At 41.2% G+C, this 17,313-nt stretch overlaps 1 protein-coding gene across 5 annotated transcripts in view; it reads left to right on the top strand.

The window, feature by feature from the left end:
* TRIM55 (tripartite motif containing 55) overlaps positions 1-17,313 on the top strand; it is a 64,783-nt gene that overhangs the window by 11,128 nt on the left and 36,342 nt on the right. For all 5 annotated transcript variants that reach the window (XM_060200819.1, XM_060200820.1, XM_060200816.1 and 2 more), the window contains exons 5-6: positions 2,950-3,115; positions 5,491-5,586. In XM_060200819.1, coding sequence (XP_060056802.1) covers positions 2,950-3,115; positions 5,491-5,586 — 262 coding nt within the window. The remainder of the gene's footprint in view (positions 1-2,949; positions 3,116-5,490; positions 5,587-17,313) is intronic.

Below are 17,313 nucleotides of genomic sequence, written 5' to 3'. Positions count from 1 at the left end.
GAAAGTTGTTTTCTAAGTCCAATGTATGTAATTATTATAATCATTATGACTGTTAATTTCTGCTTAAGATAAAAAACAAACAAAAAAGATGCAAAAGTCAGTCAGCTAGCACCAGGATAAAAAAGGAAGTGAGAAAGAAGACTGCTGATGACCTATTACAGGAATATAGAATTAGCTGTTTCCTTTGCTTCCAAAGTGTCTTGACACAAAGGAATGCATTGTTGTCACTGTTGCTTCACAGAACTGGTCCCACTGTCTTTTGCTTACTTCAAAATGAAAATATGTGCACTTTCTCTTAAAAACGTATCAGTCTATTAAGGGGTTTTATGTAACAACAGATTCAATGTCTTCTGCAGTGCCTTGTCTCATTAAGTGTCAGCTGAATGGGTAACATCACACATCTTCTTAAATGTTCTATTCATTGCAATAATTTTCTATTTTGCTATTTGCCACAGTGGGAGTTTTAAATATTTGAAATAATAACTACTAGGAAATCCAGAGAAGAGGGCATGTTAAAACGTGCAGCATTAGTAAAACTACAAGACACATCCTGACTTTAGCTATGAAGTCTGTGTAGTACATCTGCTCATGTGGCACGTAGCTGAGTGGACTTATAGTGCTTTTGTGCTGATCAAATTCTTTGCTTGAGAGTTAAGCTTGAGAGTTGCATCTGGGACATTTGTTACTTGATAGTAAAGCCACAGGTAGACTAAGCATCAACTTAGTGATCCCCTGCAGACTGGCAGTCTTACTAGGCCATAACCCTGAATTTCAGTATGTTAAGCAGTCCTGAAATGACTTCAGATATTGAGAGTGAGATGAAGCCAGCTCTGGCCCACAGTCATTGAACTGGGGAAAAAAGGGGAGGGGTGAGCTGTAGGAGGAAGACAAAGGGACCACTGGCTGACCTTAACCTCCCACAGCAAGGTCAGTGATCCCAGGTTTCTAAAAACCTGACTTTCTTACCTAGAATTCTACATGGTGTTGACCTCATCACAGTTTCAAGGGAATGATGAGGGGACAAACACGTTGTGTTTCTGCACAGAATGATAATTAGCTTAAAATAATTGCAAGTAAAATAAGTATGTCTTGAATCGATATTAACTACTGTCATAGTACTTGTCACATGAATTATGACTTTAATTCTCACAGCAATCCTGCAAAGTTGGGGATAGATAGTGTAATGGTGATGCAAAGAGTCTCTCATTCCTCAGGCTCCAAAGTCCCAGGTTCAGTCTCCTGCACCACCAGAAGCCAAGGATGAACAGTGAATCTGGTCAAAAGGAAAAGAAAAAAATTCCTGCAAAGTTATGAGATCATTATTATTATCAGCTTATTAAAAGATTTCATGTTTTACTCAAAGGTGTGTGCGCGCGTATGTGTGTGTATAATATTTTAAACATTCAAATAGTACAAAGTCTCAGATGAGAGCTTCAGTACCCCCTCTCTACTTTGCCAAGTCTCACTCTCCAGAGTGAATTCTTTTAATTCTTGTAGCTATTTTTATGTTCCTTATTCCCCAGTGACACACACCTTCCTGTTTCTTGATTTTTCAATTTTAGACATTTACTTCATTGTAGATGATTAGGACTGCACCCTGGAATGACTGGGTTTTCCCTTCTCCTTTTCAATTCTCTCACCCCTCCTCCTTACAACTGGGTTCAATCCTTCGTTTCCTGGGCCCTGTGTCTACCTTTTTGTTGGTTTACTTTACTGGTTTTATGTAGTATGTTCTCAGGTGATCTCCTAAAATGTACAAAAATACCTCCTCTTGTTGGCCCCTGCCCCCTCTCTGGCCTTCAGAGTAGCTGGCTTCTTCAGTTCAGAGCTCTTACCAGGGGTCCACAATTGAGATCAGGTTGTTTCTGATAGGTTTCTCCCCGGAGGGCATTTAGCAGAATTCTGATGCAACTCATGGAGGGGGGAGATGACATGAGAGCTTTCATGTCTGAGGCACCCGAGGTCCCAGATACAATCCCCCATATCACCATAAGCCAGAGCTGAGCAGTGCTACAGTAAAGGGCGAAAATAGACACGACAATCAAATGAACAAAAAACAAGTCGCCCACTTCTTTACACCCAAATGGTCACAGTTTCCAACACGTGGTTAACATCTCTCGACTATTGTCACTTTTTGTCTATGTTGATTTGTAACGTGCTTATTTCTCTCATCCCAGAGGGATTTCAGAAGTAAATTTAATAGATATCCTATGTTTTTATTTTGCCACGTTTAAGTTTTACATATTAGTAAAAGAGCTGACTCTGAGAAAGTTTTAGTCATTTGCCAAAGGCCACGTGGAAAATCTGAATTGGAATCAAGCTCTATGATCAGTCTGACTCTTCAAGTATTACCTGAAATACTAGGATCTAAGGCTTCCTTAATGCTGGTGAAAACTCAAGATTTGGTTTACCTTAGCTTCTTTTCTTTTCTTATCAACCCTGATGTTTGTGAAACCAGTGGGTATACAGAGACGGTGCTACAGTAGCACCAGCTGGCTTTATTACCTTCAGTAACTTGAAATCAGCCTTGTTGGGGGCACTAGCCCTGTGGGAATTAGCAAATGTCACTCATCAGTCTCCATTACTACCCCCAGATTGGTTGTTTAAGTTTTATCAACTCACCACTGTGAAATCTTTTGGTAAACCAAATTGGAAGCGCTTCAGGCTCCTAAAAATGACTTTGGCTGTGTCCTGGCTGGACCAGCAGGGTTCGCCATGCTGATCCCCCTTCTGTGTTCTGCGTCATAGGAGCTGATGCATTTGTATGTCTACCTTTTCTCAGACCAGAGGTTTATTTGTTTGTTTTTATGAGGGGGGAAGGGAGTGAGAATGGAGAATTCTTCAGCTCTGGCAAGTGTGTTGTTGGGGGGGGGGTAGACTCTACCCTTGGGCATGAAGTCCTGTGCTATAATCTACTGAGATATCTACCTCCCTGGCTCTTTTCTGTAGACCAGAAAAGAAGTCAGACCAACCCATGTGTGAGGAACATGAAGAGGAACGCATCAACATCTACTGTCTGAACTGTGAAGTGCCCACCTGCTCTTTGTGCAAGGTCTTTGGGGCACACAAGGATTGCCAGGTGGCTCCCCTTACTCATGTGTTCCAGAGACAGAAGGTAATAAAGTTTCTTGAGTCTCTCCTCCATAGAGGAGAGTAGCAAGTGCTGGTGTGATTGGCTTCCTGCCTTCCTAGAAGGGTGACCAAGCAGGCAGGGTCCTGGGGACCTGAGGCTGGAGAAGGGGAGGACAAAAAAACCTACCTCTGTTTGGTGGGCAGATGGGCCAGCCCTGGAGTCCCTAGTGGATGGGGAGAAGGATGCTGAGGGGAGGAATCACTATTTTTAAGCCCTTTGGAGGTTGCAGAAGGTGAGCAGTGCTAGGGGACCAGTCAGACTTCAAGCTGCCCAAACATACTTGAATTCAGAGTACAGATAAGAAAAAGATAACCTTTTACTGTAGTCCATGGGATTTTTTTTTCACTTACCAACTAGAGGTTCATTTTGCCTGTCCTTCCCCCAAGTTTTTTCTTCCCCCTTTTTCATGGGATGAAGTTACATGAGTGATACTTGATTAAAGAACAAGTCTGAAACATTACCTTGAGCATCAAGGGTAGGTTAAATGGGCCTTTTGATCTGTCGACCTGTGCTTCCTCTGAGTGTGATATTTCCCGCCTCCCCCAGAGTCTCGGCCTCAGCACCCCCATTCTGATCATATGGGGCTTAATCTCTCAGCTTATCACGAATTTTATAGCCTGATTTTACCCATGGGAATGTAGGAATTTATCCATGTGATGAGAGTTACTATGGGGTCATGTGTCCAAACATATGTAGTCTCTTCAGGCACCTGGAATGTGAGCACTTGCACATCTCAGGATCTTTCTGTCATAATCATGGACACTGCAGTTGGTCATTGTTTAACTGTGAGGGTCAGAACTGGAATCAGATTTGGAAGTCAAACTTGGGCAATGCCAATGCGTATTAACTAGAAGCAATTTAGTAAGACAGCTATCACATCTATTTTTCTAATTTACATATGATTTATTCACCCTTTTCTTTTCAAACACCCCCCTAGTTCAGAGTGTGTTAGACTTGAAGAGTGCCTGTCTCACACTATTCCTCTCAGAACCCTGGACACTCATGTGGCAGTATTCCCGGCAGTATTCTTCTCCTGTTGGGTCAAAGCAGCTTCAGTTTTATCTATTGGAATTCCATATTATCTATTGGGGTTCCATTTGTTTGAAGAAAAAGTTCTGCCATGTAAAAATGTTTTATAGCCACCGGTTTAATCCAGTCACTTTGCTTTATATATGAGGTAATTAGGGTTCCACATAAGTTCCACATTTTGCTCAAAATCAGGGGCACAAGGCAGAGGTGGACTGAGCATGTCTGGCTTCTACCTTCCCATTCGGTGTCCACTGATGTCCCATAGGCCAGCCTCAGAAAGGCAGTTATTACGAACACTGACTATGAGCCAAAAAAGCAAAGGAATTTTAGGTAGAAATGTCTCCCTTGGAACTAACTAGGTGTTATAGTTTCAAGTTTGTAGGAACAGAAGTCTATCATGTGAGTATTTGTGTGCTTAGCACATAGAAGATGGGTTGTCAGTATGTGCTGAATAAACAAATGAGTATTTACTATATACATCTTCGTAGTGAAGTGTAGTGAATTAGACTCAGTAAATTCTTCACTTTGGGTTCCTAAAGTCTCATATTATACTACATTAAACTTATAGGTAAACTGAGAGTGCTCTTGCTTGAACATGCTGTTTTCTGACTATGGCAGACAATTCAGTGTTTCCAGCATTTTTAACAGGGTCAAAGTCCCATTAAGAATTTGATGAAAACTCTTTCCAGACAAATATGCTCACAACATACAGGTTTTTTCTTTCTTCTCCTTATTTTCTTCCTTGCTACCTACCTTCTTTTCTCCTTTCTTTTTTCCTTTTTCTCTTTCTTTCTTTCTCTCTCTCAGAGGTAGAGAGGCAGAGAGAGTGAAAAAGACCACAGCACTCAAGCTTCCATCACTGTGGTGGGAGCTATGCTTGAACCTGGGTCGCACACATGGCAAAGGAACACACTATCCAAGTGAGCTATCTAGGCAGCCTCTGAATTTTTCTTTATAAGATCAGGAGGTTCACAGGTCTCCCAAGTGTCACGGTTATACTTCAAAAGTCTTTTTGAATCCTAGATTAAGCACTTACGAAGACACTATTATGGGGACCAGGCAGTGGCGCACCTGGTCAAGTGCTCACATTACAGTGCGGAAGGACCCAGGTTCAAGCCCCTGGTCTCCGTCTGCAGGGGAAAGCATCATGAGTGGTGAAGCAGGGCTGCAGGTATCTCTCTGTCCCTTTCCCTCTCTATCACCCCCTCCTCTCTCAATCTTTCTCTCTCCTTTCCCCCCTCTCCCGTTAAACATACTGCTATGCCTACTCCACAACTAGTACTGTTTAGAAAACCCCTAAGATCTGATGACCTTTTTCTCTTCATTAGTCTGAGCTCAGTGATGGCATTGCTGTCCTTGTGGGAAATAATGATCGAGTGCAAGGAGTGATCAACCAGCTGGAGGACACTTGTAGAACCATTGAGGTGAGTCAAGCAATTCCAAAGGGTTTATGGTTGCCCTCACTACCACACTAGATATCCAGATTCCCAACATTACAGTCTTATAGGAAGACCTCCTTTCTGACATGCTTAAAAATATTCATCTCCTGACACAGAAAGAGAAATGACCACATAAACAAACAAGGCAGATTTTTACTTGTGTTCTTTCTTGGTCAACCAATAATGAAAGATTAGCTATAAGAGTCAACATCCAGTAATGAAAACCAAGTGTGGTCCACTTAACTGTGGCAAAGTTTCTTTGAGGAAATTCAAACCTTATGAAGTGCTAGTTCATGCTTTAGAAAGTCATCTTCACGTTTGAACTGCCCATCTGCATTCTAGCAGCAGGGCTGTAAAAGAGTGAACAGGAGAAAGACTTCCTGACTATGGTTACAGACAGACCAGATTTCTGGCTCATTTTCCTCTTATTCCGCCTGGCCCATTGACTGGCATATAATAAACAATCAAAAGACCCAATGAACAAATGTATGACTGACTGTTTAGTTCATGTGTAGGCTTGGCATGTGAAAAATAAGGCAAATCTTCTTGCTCTCAAGCTCCACTATAAACTGTGCAATTGTTGAAGGCAAAATACTGACACCTAAGGTGGCTTAGCTCTATGGAAGGTATCTTCCCATGAACCAAATAGTTGGGCAAGGGAGATAATGACGCGATAATGAGCCAGGTTTGTATGTCTGAGAACAGTCCGAGACTCCAGTTCTACAGCCACTACAATTCAGAGTTAAGGAGTGTTCTGTTCTCTCTCTCATTAAAAAAAATAAATCTTAAAGAACTGAATGTTCAGGGAGTTGGGCGGTAGCGCAGCGGGTTAAGCGCACGTGGTGCAAAGCGCAAGGACTGGCATAACCGGCATAAGGATCCCAGTTCAAGCCCCTGGGTCCCCACCTGCATGGGAGTCACTTCACAAGCGGTGAAGCAGGTCTCCAGGTGTCTATCTTTCCCCCTCTCTGTCTTCCCTTCCTCTCTCCATTTCTCTCTGTCCTATCCAACAACAATGATAACAAGAAGAACTACAACAATAAAAAAGGGCAACAAAAGGATAAATAAATATATAAAAAAAGAACTGAATGTTCAGACGAGATAAACTATATTACATAGGGGCAGGAACAATATCTCTGGAACTGAGTTTAGAGCTCTGTTATTTGGTGACGTTTATTACTACAACTCTGATGTAAACTCCAGCGGATAGCTGTTTGGTTTTATTCGAGCCTCGGGTGCAGAGAGCTGAAGCACTGTACTGTTCAGTTCATGTTACCTTATCCTTACTGTTGTGGGAAAGGGACACTATTACTATTTATTTACTACCTTCTGTCTCCATTTTCCATTCCTGTTCTCTCCATAGATAACCACTCTTAACATATTTGATGTTCCATTAACCTGTATTGGTATTAAGTGCATTGCGTTTTGTATGCATGCCTTTTAATTTTATAAAAGGTTTCTCTTTCTGCCTCTCACATTTTTATTTCACATTTTTTGTTGGAGGGGATTTTTTGTCAGTGATTTAATATTGATTTACAAAATTATATGTCAAGAGGAGTATAATTCTGTACCATTCTACCACTAGAACCCAGAATCCCCAACCTCTCTATTATAAGCTAAGTTTTCCTAAGGTCGTGGATATGGGTTAACTATCATTTCTACAACTATCTGTCTATATTTGTATATAACTGCCCTTTATTATTTTTTTTAAGAAAGGTCCCATCTTCTCTTCCTTTCCAAGCTACATATAACCCTGTTACTACATCCAAATGTCCTTCTCTTTTTCCTCTTCTCTCTCTGGGTCCTGATGGAGTTGGAATTCAATGCCCTCTTATCTGAGAGATTTAATGGTTTACAGTCAACAGTAAATACAGTTGTTGGTACATGTGTAAAATTTCTTAGTTTTCTGTAAAATACTCTTTAACTCTCCACCTAGGTCCTCCGCCACCATCATGCACTAGGACCTGAGTTCTACACCAAACCCAATCCAAGTTCTACTTTGTGTTTTTCCTTCTGTTCTTATTTCTCAGTTTCTGTCTATGAGTGAGATCTGCCTTTTATGTTTTTTTAAAAAAAAATTTATATTTATTTCCCACTTGTTGTCCTAGTTATTATTATTGTCATTATTGATGTTGTCATTGTTAGATAGGACAGAGAGAAATAGAGAGAGGAGGGGAAGACAGAGAGGGGGAGAGAAATATAGACATCTGCAGATCTGCTTCCCCACCTGTGAAGCGACTCCCCTGCAGATGGGGAGCCGGGGGCTCGAACTGGGATACTTACGCTGGTCCTTATGCTTCATGCCATGTGCACTTAACCTGCTGTGCTACCGCCTGACTCCTGCCTCTTACGTTTTTAAGCTAAACATTATATTTTTAAAGATCCATCAACATGTACATTCAGTGCCTCAGTTTTCTGTTTAGTAAACATGAAACAATCAGAGTATCCATTTTTAGAGAGTTACTGTGAGGAATTAAATAAGTAAACTTAAGCAAAATAGTCAATATAGTGTCTACCACATAGTGAATGTCCCTAATAATAACTCATTGTTACCATTAGGGAGGGAAAGTCTATCAAAAACCATAGATGAGCTCTTAGTTAATGACCTCTAGACATTGGCCATATTCACCTCATGTTAAATTTATATATCATTGAAATCAAGCCCCTTTCTTCTTCCTACGGATAAACCCAAAAACACCTGTGCTAAGTATGGGATCCACTTACAGAAGAAATTTTCTTTTGGTAAAACCCCCCCAAATGGACAATATAAACTTTTCTTTCTACTTGTTTACAGTAAAGACCCAATACGACTTATTCATTAAGTTATGAATCAGCACTGCTGAGCACTGAGTCTGCGGTGTATAAATAGGAGTGCGTTGCTTGTGGGCAAGTGAGGTAATCTCTATCCTTGGCTCTGCTCTGGTCTTCATCAGAGACCCGCTGTTGGGAGAATGGGTTTTCTGTCAGGAATGTTGAGGCTGGAGATAAAAACACACATGGGGGTAGAGGACTGGGGGATGGGGCTCTGGCTGGGGGAGAGACACCTGTGCATTTTATTTGTCTCAAGAAAATGCCAGCAACTCCCAGCCTGTTTAGCAGCATCAGAGGACACAAGGGTGAGAAAAGATCTGACATCTAGTTTCTTCTTGGAGGCTGGTCAGATGAGTGATTGGGAACAGCTGTTTTTTTTTTTTTCTTTTGGCGAGAACAACATAGAACAAGCTTGAAGTCAGCAGAAGGGGATTTAATGTAGGTATCAGAACGAATTTTCTGACAGTGAAGGTCAAAATTATTACCACTATTCTTACTGATAAAAACATTTGTCAAGATGACACACTTTTATAGGCTTTTTTTTTTTTTTTTTTTTTTTTTTTACAAATTACAGAAGAGGACATATAATGGTTCCCTGCAGGACTTTTAAAATGAGACTGCAAATTAGCAGGAGTCTGAAAAGTGTTCATCCCTTTGACTTGCTTATTTCATTTCTGGGATTTTACTTTAAAAATAAATTTAAAAGAGCCTATACAAAACAATATAGAATCTATATTTATAAATAACCTCCTGCGCATTCATGGAGTAGAGCAAACAAAACCAAAAAGGGTAAGAATTGCAGATAATTTTTCAATACCTACCTTATAAACTTTTGTATTTCACATTTTATCTAAAGAAAGCCTGAGATATTTTGGTAACCAGTAAAATAAATAATAAATGAATGAATGAATGAATGAATGAATGAATGAATATGGTCCTGATAAGCACAATTATTTGAGATCATTTTAGGTGGCTCATCTGAAAAATGTGGGAGAGTAGCTTAGAGTCCCATAGTGGTCTCTGATTTTATGATTCTTACTTAAAACAAATAATCCCCATTTGAAGAGACCCTGAAGATAGAGATAACTTCACAAATTGCCACACCATGCCCCTGTAATCTCTGGGATAATCTCTACAGCCAGGGTCATCTGAACATGCAACCCACCAGAGGCCCACCTCGTCCCAGTCGGTAAGGCAGCACAGTCTCTGACGTGGACTAAAGTGGTTCTACCTTATCAAGCAGGTCAGCCTTGTACCAGGGATCAGGTTCACAGAACTCCTCTGTCTCCTGTTCTGCTTTGGGATTTTTGTTTACTTGCTGGTTTTATTCACCACCTGCCCTCAGTCTCTTTCTGGGAGCCTTTTGGTAACGGGAACAATTGTTAGAGAATTCACTTTTGTGATTGGTGAAGAACCTCTCAGGGATAGGAAATGCAGTAGTCCCTAGGGTTGGGCACTATTTTTCCCTAATTGCCTTCCCTCTTCCACTTGTAGCCTCACCCCTGCTGCCTGTTAGAAATAGCCCTCTTTGCACCGAGTTAATTTTGTCCCCATCATATAATGTCTTTCAGGGCTGATCTAGGCAGACATCTGGCCCAGGAACAGCCTTGGATGACTACTGAGACTAGGGCACTTCACACCTTGGACTTCTTGTTATCCTCTTAAAAATAATGTCTGCAGGGACCAGCAGATAGTTCATCTGATGAGTAGCACACCTTGCCATATGTAAGGACTCGGAGAGTTAACTGCATTTGAATACCATGCAAAGGAGAAAACTTATGAGCAGTGGTATCTCCCCTTTTCTCTCTGTCTTTCCCTCTGTCTGAAGAAGAAGAAAAAAAAAAAGCAGTTTCCTGGGAGCTAATGGAATCATGCAGGTATGAAGCCCCAGCAAAATTCTGGCAGGAAAGGAAGAAAGGGAGGAAGAAAGAAAATATGAAGTCACCGTGCATTTATTGTGGTGATGAGGGTTTCTCTGTGATCCCTCACAGTCAAACTCACACAAACTGTGTCAAAGAGGAAGTGGCGTTTTCCATTTTTGCTATGGGTTGACGGAATGTGAAAAACCTAAGATGTTACCAGAACTTTGAATTGCAGTATGTCTGAGGGCCTTCTGGGTTGTTCTATATGAGTCCAGAATGGTCTCCAGTTACCCTTGTCTTTCTAGGCCTGACTAGGGTAACTAGTGGGAGCCACATAGAGCTCTATAGCTCTTTGCTTCTAGAAATATGTGTTTGCTTTTCATTCCTCCTCCCTAAAAAATGTTGTTTTGTTTTTGCCTCCAGGGTTATCTCTGGGAATCTACTGCTCTTAGAGGCTATTTTTTCCATTGTTGTTGTTGGATAGGACAGAAAGACATCCAGAGAGGAGGGGAATACAGGGAGGGGGAAAGAAAGATAGACACCTGCAGATCTGTTGCACTACATGTGAAGTGACCCCCAGGGGCTTGGACTCAGATCCTTATGCAGGTCCTTGTGCTTTATACTATGTGTATTTAACCCGGAGCGCTACCACCTGGCCCCCATCCCTAAAAATGTAACCTCCCTCTTGTCATCTTGACAAATGGTATTTATCCTATGTCCTCGGATACTCAAGGAACAAGCTGTTAGTCCTGGTCCTCCTAAGCCTAGAAATAATTTTGTTTGTATGAATTCTTGTCTAGGAAAAACAGCTGAATAATCAATGTTTGATTTTGAGCATTTGTAATATGTGAAAAGTGACAACTTTAACATAGTTGAACGATTTTGCAATGAGAACAAATATAGTTGTGGGTTTTTCCCCCTTTTGGGGGGCTGGGGGTTGTCACCAGCACTTCTCTCTGCTCTTGGTTACATGTTTCAGACAGAATGAGACAGAGGGGAAAAGGGAAAGGGACTTTGGTACTTGAGCTTCCCATGGTGCAGGGGGGCACAGGCTCAAATTTGGGACATGAGCATGACAAAGCAGGCACACTCTTAGTTGAACTAGCTTGCTGGACCCAAATTATTGTATTTTTAAAGCAGTTTCAAGATATTGTCCATGTAGTTACAAATGTGAATATAGTAATAACCATCTTAATAAACATGCCAGAGTTTCAGGTTGCCAGGACTTCATGAGCCAGGAGTACTTTATTAGCTAGAAGTGCAGAGAAAGAGAGAGACAGAAGAAGGGCAGCAGAGCACCAAAGCTTCCCCAAGTATGGTGGGAGCTGGCTCAAACCTGGGTCGTGTGCGTGGCAGGCAGTACCCTCCCAGCTGAGCTAGCTGGCCAACCCAGCATTACAGAATTCTAAAGTTAATATTTTAGAACACTATAGCATATGTTTAAAAGAACAAATGTCAGAACTTGAATTCTAGAGTGCCACTTAATTATATGACTTTGTGGGCAAATTATTCACATTCTGTGTCTTCCACTTCCTCAAAAATATAGTGGGGATTGCAATACCTTCTTCACAGTGGTAATATGACTAAATTGTGATGAAGGACACATACCAGTGACTTGATAAGCATCACTTCAGATTGTTCTTATAGTCAGCTTGAGAAATTCACGCTTAATTTAAAGAGGCCGATCTATTGTATTTGTTTGTTATAATTTTATTTATTGGTTTAATAATGATCAACAAGACCATAGCAAAAGAGGGGTATAATTCCACACGACTCCCACCACCAGAGTTCCATATCCCACCCCCTCCATTGGAAGTTTGCCTATTCTTTATCCCTCCAGAAGTATGGACCAAAGATTTTGATGGGGTGCAGAAGGTGGGAAGTCTGTCTTCTGTAATTGCTTCTCCACTGGACATGGGCATTGACAGGTCAGTCCATACTCCTAGCCTGTTTGTATCTTTCCCTCTTTGGGTAGGACTCTGGAGAGGTGGGATTCTAGGACACATTGGTGAGGTCATCTGCTCAGGGAAGTCAGGTTGGCATCATAGTAGCATCTGCAACTTGGTGACTGAAAAGCATTAAGATATAAAGCAGAACAAATTGTTTAGTAATCAGAAACCAAAAGGTAAGAATATATCAGATGAGATTTGGGGTTTCCATTTTGGAAAAAACTAGGAAGTCTGTTTTAGATATATTCCAAGGGAACCCTGACTTTACTAATTTTTGCCTGAGCCTGACAGCTAACATGCAGGTGGGCTAAAGGTACTGTCTGGGTAGGTGGTGTCAGAGTTGGAAATAGGGCTAGCAAGCTGGATGAGGGTAGAGAGTAGCTCCCAAATATGGAAAAAGTATTTAAGTATCTTTAACTCCATCAGTCTTATCCAGGGCCCATATTTAGCACAGGAGCTGGTGTATCCCTATAGGTCTGAGCTCACATTCTTTGGTCATAGTTAGGAACATTCTAGGCTGCACTCATTTCGTGACCCATCTTCTCTGAGTGGCAGAGTATGTTGACTCAGCCTCTCTTGGGAGAGTGGGACAGTCCCTTCCATTATCGTTCTACTTTGAGGGCAAGGTCTCACAGAGGCCCACAGGTGGGTCCATGATGTTGTTCCTGATGGAGATGACCAGTGACAGTGGAGAGAGGGAATCCTGGGTGATGGGGTGGCCTGATAGAGACCAAAAGTGCTATCATTAAAGTATGCCAGTCTCTTGCCCTTATCCAGCTTTTGTAATCCTTACTTTACCTGACAAAGGTGAGGCTGATATTAATGAACTACTGTATCTGAAACATCTTTTAAATGGGCCTGAATGAGACTACCAGAGTTTTTGAACAACTGTGATGGCAGGGCTGAGCAACAGTCAGCAAAAGGAAAAAGCTGAAAATGAACAGAAGTAATTATTAATTACTTTCTTTTACCTTGGTATAGTGTTCTTTCGTCTAAAGAGATTTTGTAATAACTCAAAAGATACTTAGTATCAAGCAGACAGTGGTGCATTAGTAACTACTAAACCTGTTGGGTCTCATAGCTGGTGAATTTTAGAAGTCTTATTCAAGGAAATTCTAGATCTGGATCAGCTCCAGAAACCCCTTAGGGCAAGCGACCCAGGAGTAAACATCAGAAAGACCATTATGTTGCAACAAGTGTTCTATCATGAAATGAGTAGCAACATGATATGCTGGAAAAGAGCAGGAGTTTGGAATTCTTGAGATTCGTAGTGACTAAGAGAGTTATTTCACTGGGCATTGCATGAAGTCTGGTGGGGTGGTGGCTAAACTCCCACAGGTGTGTCTAGATGGAAGGTGCCCTTACAGGTTTTCTGTGCCTTTTATAATGCATCCCGGCAGACACCTGGGTTCTTACCCTGGTCTGCATGCCCGGGGCTTATAGCTCTGCTTATAAATGGGGCTTTATGAGTGAAGGGTTGGCCTTGATTTTATCAGAAGAATCTTTTTACCTTGGTATAGTTTTTTTGTTTGTTTGTTTGCTTGTTTTGTTTTGTTTTTAGTATTTTGTAACCTACTATCTGCTTTTTTTTAGGGTGAGGAGAAGGAGGGAGGGAAAGGGAAACTGTTCAGTAAAATGAAGGAAATGTTGAAGTTCTTTATTTCAAAAGAATCTGGGTGGGCATTCCTAAGCCCAGAACTGGAGCTCTGGACAAGTGTGCTTTGATGAATGTTGAAGAATGTGCCAAGATATGAATGCACTGGGTAGAGTCACAGTTGCTCAGTGACAAGTGGGGTCTCAGGGCTTATCTTTCACTCTATTTTGGTCTCAGAGCCCTGCTCCTTACATGGTAGGAGTAGGGGGCCAGGTTGTTTTAGGTATTTCCTGTTATATGGCCATGCCACATTCCCAAGCTGGGACTGACAATGTAAGGCTGGAATTTGATTGATGTTTTAGTGCTGTAAATGACGACAGTGAAAATTTTCTAGGAATAGAGAGGGGAACTTTATGACCTGAGGACTCTAAAATATCCTTTTTAATTTTTTATTAGTGACTAATAATGACCTACAAAATTGTAAGATTAAATACAGGTATAATTCCATACAGTTTCCACCACCAGAGTTGTGTCTCTCTCCTCCATTGTAAACTGTAGTTGTTCTCTATTCTATTCCATTCCATTCCATTCCATTCCATTCCATTCCATTCCATTCCATTCCATTCCATTCCATTCCATTCCATTCCATTCCATTCCATTCTATTCTATTCTATTCTATTCTATTCTATCTATCAATCTGTGTATAAATTTCCCCCCGCTATTTGTTTGTTTTGTTTTTGTTTGTTATACCAGAGCACTCCTCAGCTCTGGCTTATGGTGGTGTGGGGGATTGAACCTGAGACTTTGGAGCCTCCAGGCATGAAAGTCTCACTTACATAATCATTATGCATCTACCCCACCCTATTTTTCCCCATTTTTTTTTCAGCAAACCTGCTTTTACTTTTTTTCTAAGTCACCAACACCTGTTATTACTGCCAGGTAGCTTCCTTTTATCTCCTCTTGTCTCTCAGATAAGAGAAACAGCACCTAGATTTCCACTGGTGTTTTCCAAATTTTCTTCTCTTTCATTGATGGTATAAAATGAATTTCCTGGTGACAAACGTTTTGGGTTGTGGTGGAATGGGGGTACAGAGCCCTCTGGTTTACTTCCCTTATTGCTTATCCCTCTGGGAGTATGGACCAAAATTCTTTTTGGGGTGCAAAACTCTCAAAGATTTTCACATTTACCTGAAGTCATAAGGATCTTTTAGCCAAAATGGACCTTAGCAAATATCCAAGGTCATCTATTATTTTACAGATAAAAAATCACATTATAATATCAAAAGAGAATACATATTTACCACCTCAGCATGGGTAGAACATTTGCCTTACTTTAAAATTCTTCTCTTTTGATAGACCCATAGATATTGAATAGGAATTACTTTTTTATTTTATTTTATTTTATTTATAAAAAGGAGACATTAACAAAACCCTAGGATAAGAGGGTTACAACTCCACACAGTTCCCACCACCAGAACTCCATATCCCATCCCCTCCCTTGATAGCTTTCCTATTCTTTAACCCTCTGGGAGTATGGACCCAAGGTCATTGTGGGATGCAGAAGGTAGAAGGTCTGGCTTCTGTAATTACTTCCCCACTGAACATGGGCACTGACAGGTCGATACATACTCCCAGCCAACCTCTCTCTTTCCCTAGTTGGGAAGGGCTCTGGGGAATCAGAGCTCCAGGACGCATTGGTGGGGTTGTCTGTCCAGGGAAGTCTGTTTGGCATCATGCTAGCATCTGGAACCTGGTGGATGAAAAGAGAGTTAACATACAAAGCCAAACAAATTGTTGACTAATCATAAACCTAAAGACTTGTATAGTGCAGATGAAGAGTTGGGGGGAGGGGTATCTCCATTTTGTAGATACTAGTAGGCATATTTTACTTATATTCCAAAGGGCATGTGGCTATACTAGTGTTTTTGTTTGTTTGTTTGTTTTTGTTTAGTTTTTTCCCCTGAGCCTGAAATCTGATATGCAGGTGGATTTTAATCATTGTCTGGGGAGATGATGTGATGGCTGGAAAAAGGACCAGAAAGCTGGATTAGGGAAGAGAGTAGCTTCCAAATATGGGAAAAGTGTGTAAATATTGTTGACTGTAAACTCCATCAATTTGATGTGATCTGGAGCCCATATTCAGCTTAGGAGCCTATGTGACCTCTGCATCCTTGTAGCTCTGAGCTCACATTCTGTGGTCATGAGTAGGAATGTTCCAAGCTGCCCCAATAACAGGACCCATTTTCCTCAGGTGTAGTATAGAGTATGTTGTCCATCCTTCCTTCGGAGGATGGAACATTCTCTACTGTTGTTGATCCAAGTTGAGGGCAATGGGGGCCCACAATGGGGTCTGTTGTGTTGTTCCTGATAGAGATGACTGGTAACAATGGAGAGAGGGATTTATTTGAGGTTTCTGCCCATCAAGTCTGTTTGGGAATCTCAGAACTCCTTGAATAGGGCCTCAGCTGATGGGGTGGCCTGATAGTGACTAAAGAGTCATTGTTAAAGTATGCCCTTATTCAACTTTTGCAGTCCTTGTTTTGATAAGGTTAGCTTTAGAGTGAATAAGGGAAGTGTAATAGGAAGTAGGTGAGGAGGGTTTCAAAGTCTAAGTAGACACTATTTCATTAGGAACTTTATACTGACTCACTGCAGACTATTGTGTACTTTTGCTTTCAGGTATATATTTTGCCCTAATTTATGGATACATGTGAACATATGCCCTATCTTATGGGACCTGGTCTCTATCTAGGTTTTGGGCTTTTGTTAGGAAGTGGACCTCCTGGAATGGAATTAGAGAATCCTATGAAAGGAAAGGTCTCACCTGAGTAATGAGACTGAAGGGTTGGCATTCCACGCCTCTGGACACAGTCTGAAGTGAAGCAAGCTGAGGTGGTACTTGTTGCCTTGATTAGGTTGGGACTGGTGGATGCAATATCATTTGGTATGGATTGAGAGAAGCATGCAGGAAAGTGAGCCCCACCCTACAGTTTCCAGGACTGAGGGAAATATAGGCTCTATAGAGGAAGTGGGAGGTTCCTGCTGTCCTAGGGTTTAAGAAGACAACTGACAGTTATTGCTATAATCCCATTATTTGGAAATTGGGTTAACTTTGAAATACCCCTTTGTTAGGATTTGCTGTATTATATACAACACCACCATAATTTATGTCCTTTGACATTATTTGTATTAGCTGTGCCACCGGTTGCTTCTCTTCTCTCTGGTCTAAGCTTTTAAGAGAGTCAGCATATCAAAGACTCAGCCTATGGTCTGTGCATTAAGAAGTTTGACATTCAATCAATTTTTTCCTTTCATACTAATTAAATAGTGATTTATATGACTACAAATTAAGAGGAGTGTACATAAACACCATTCCCACCACCAAGAGACTGTGTCCCATCCTATCCTCGCCCTCCACCCTCATGAAGCCGAACATCATCCTCTCACCCTCAACCCAGGGTTTTTACTTTGGTGCCCTACTCCAAATTTAGTCAAA

The sequence above is a fragment of the Erinaceus europaeus genome, chromosome 1 (genome assembly GCF_950295315.1).
Source record: "Erinaceus europaeus chromosome 1, mEriEur2.1, whole genome shotgun sequence".
Taxonomy (NCBI): Eukaryota; Metazoa; Chordata; class Mammalia; order Eulipotyphla; family Erinaceidae; genus Erinaceus; species Erinaceus europaeus.
The sequence above is the reverse complement of the archived record's forward strand: the minus strand, read 5'-3'. Positions and strand labels throughout refer to the sequence as shown.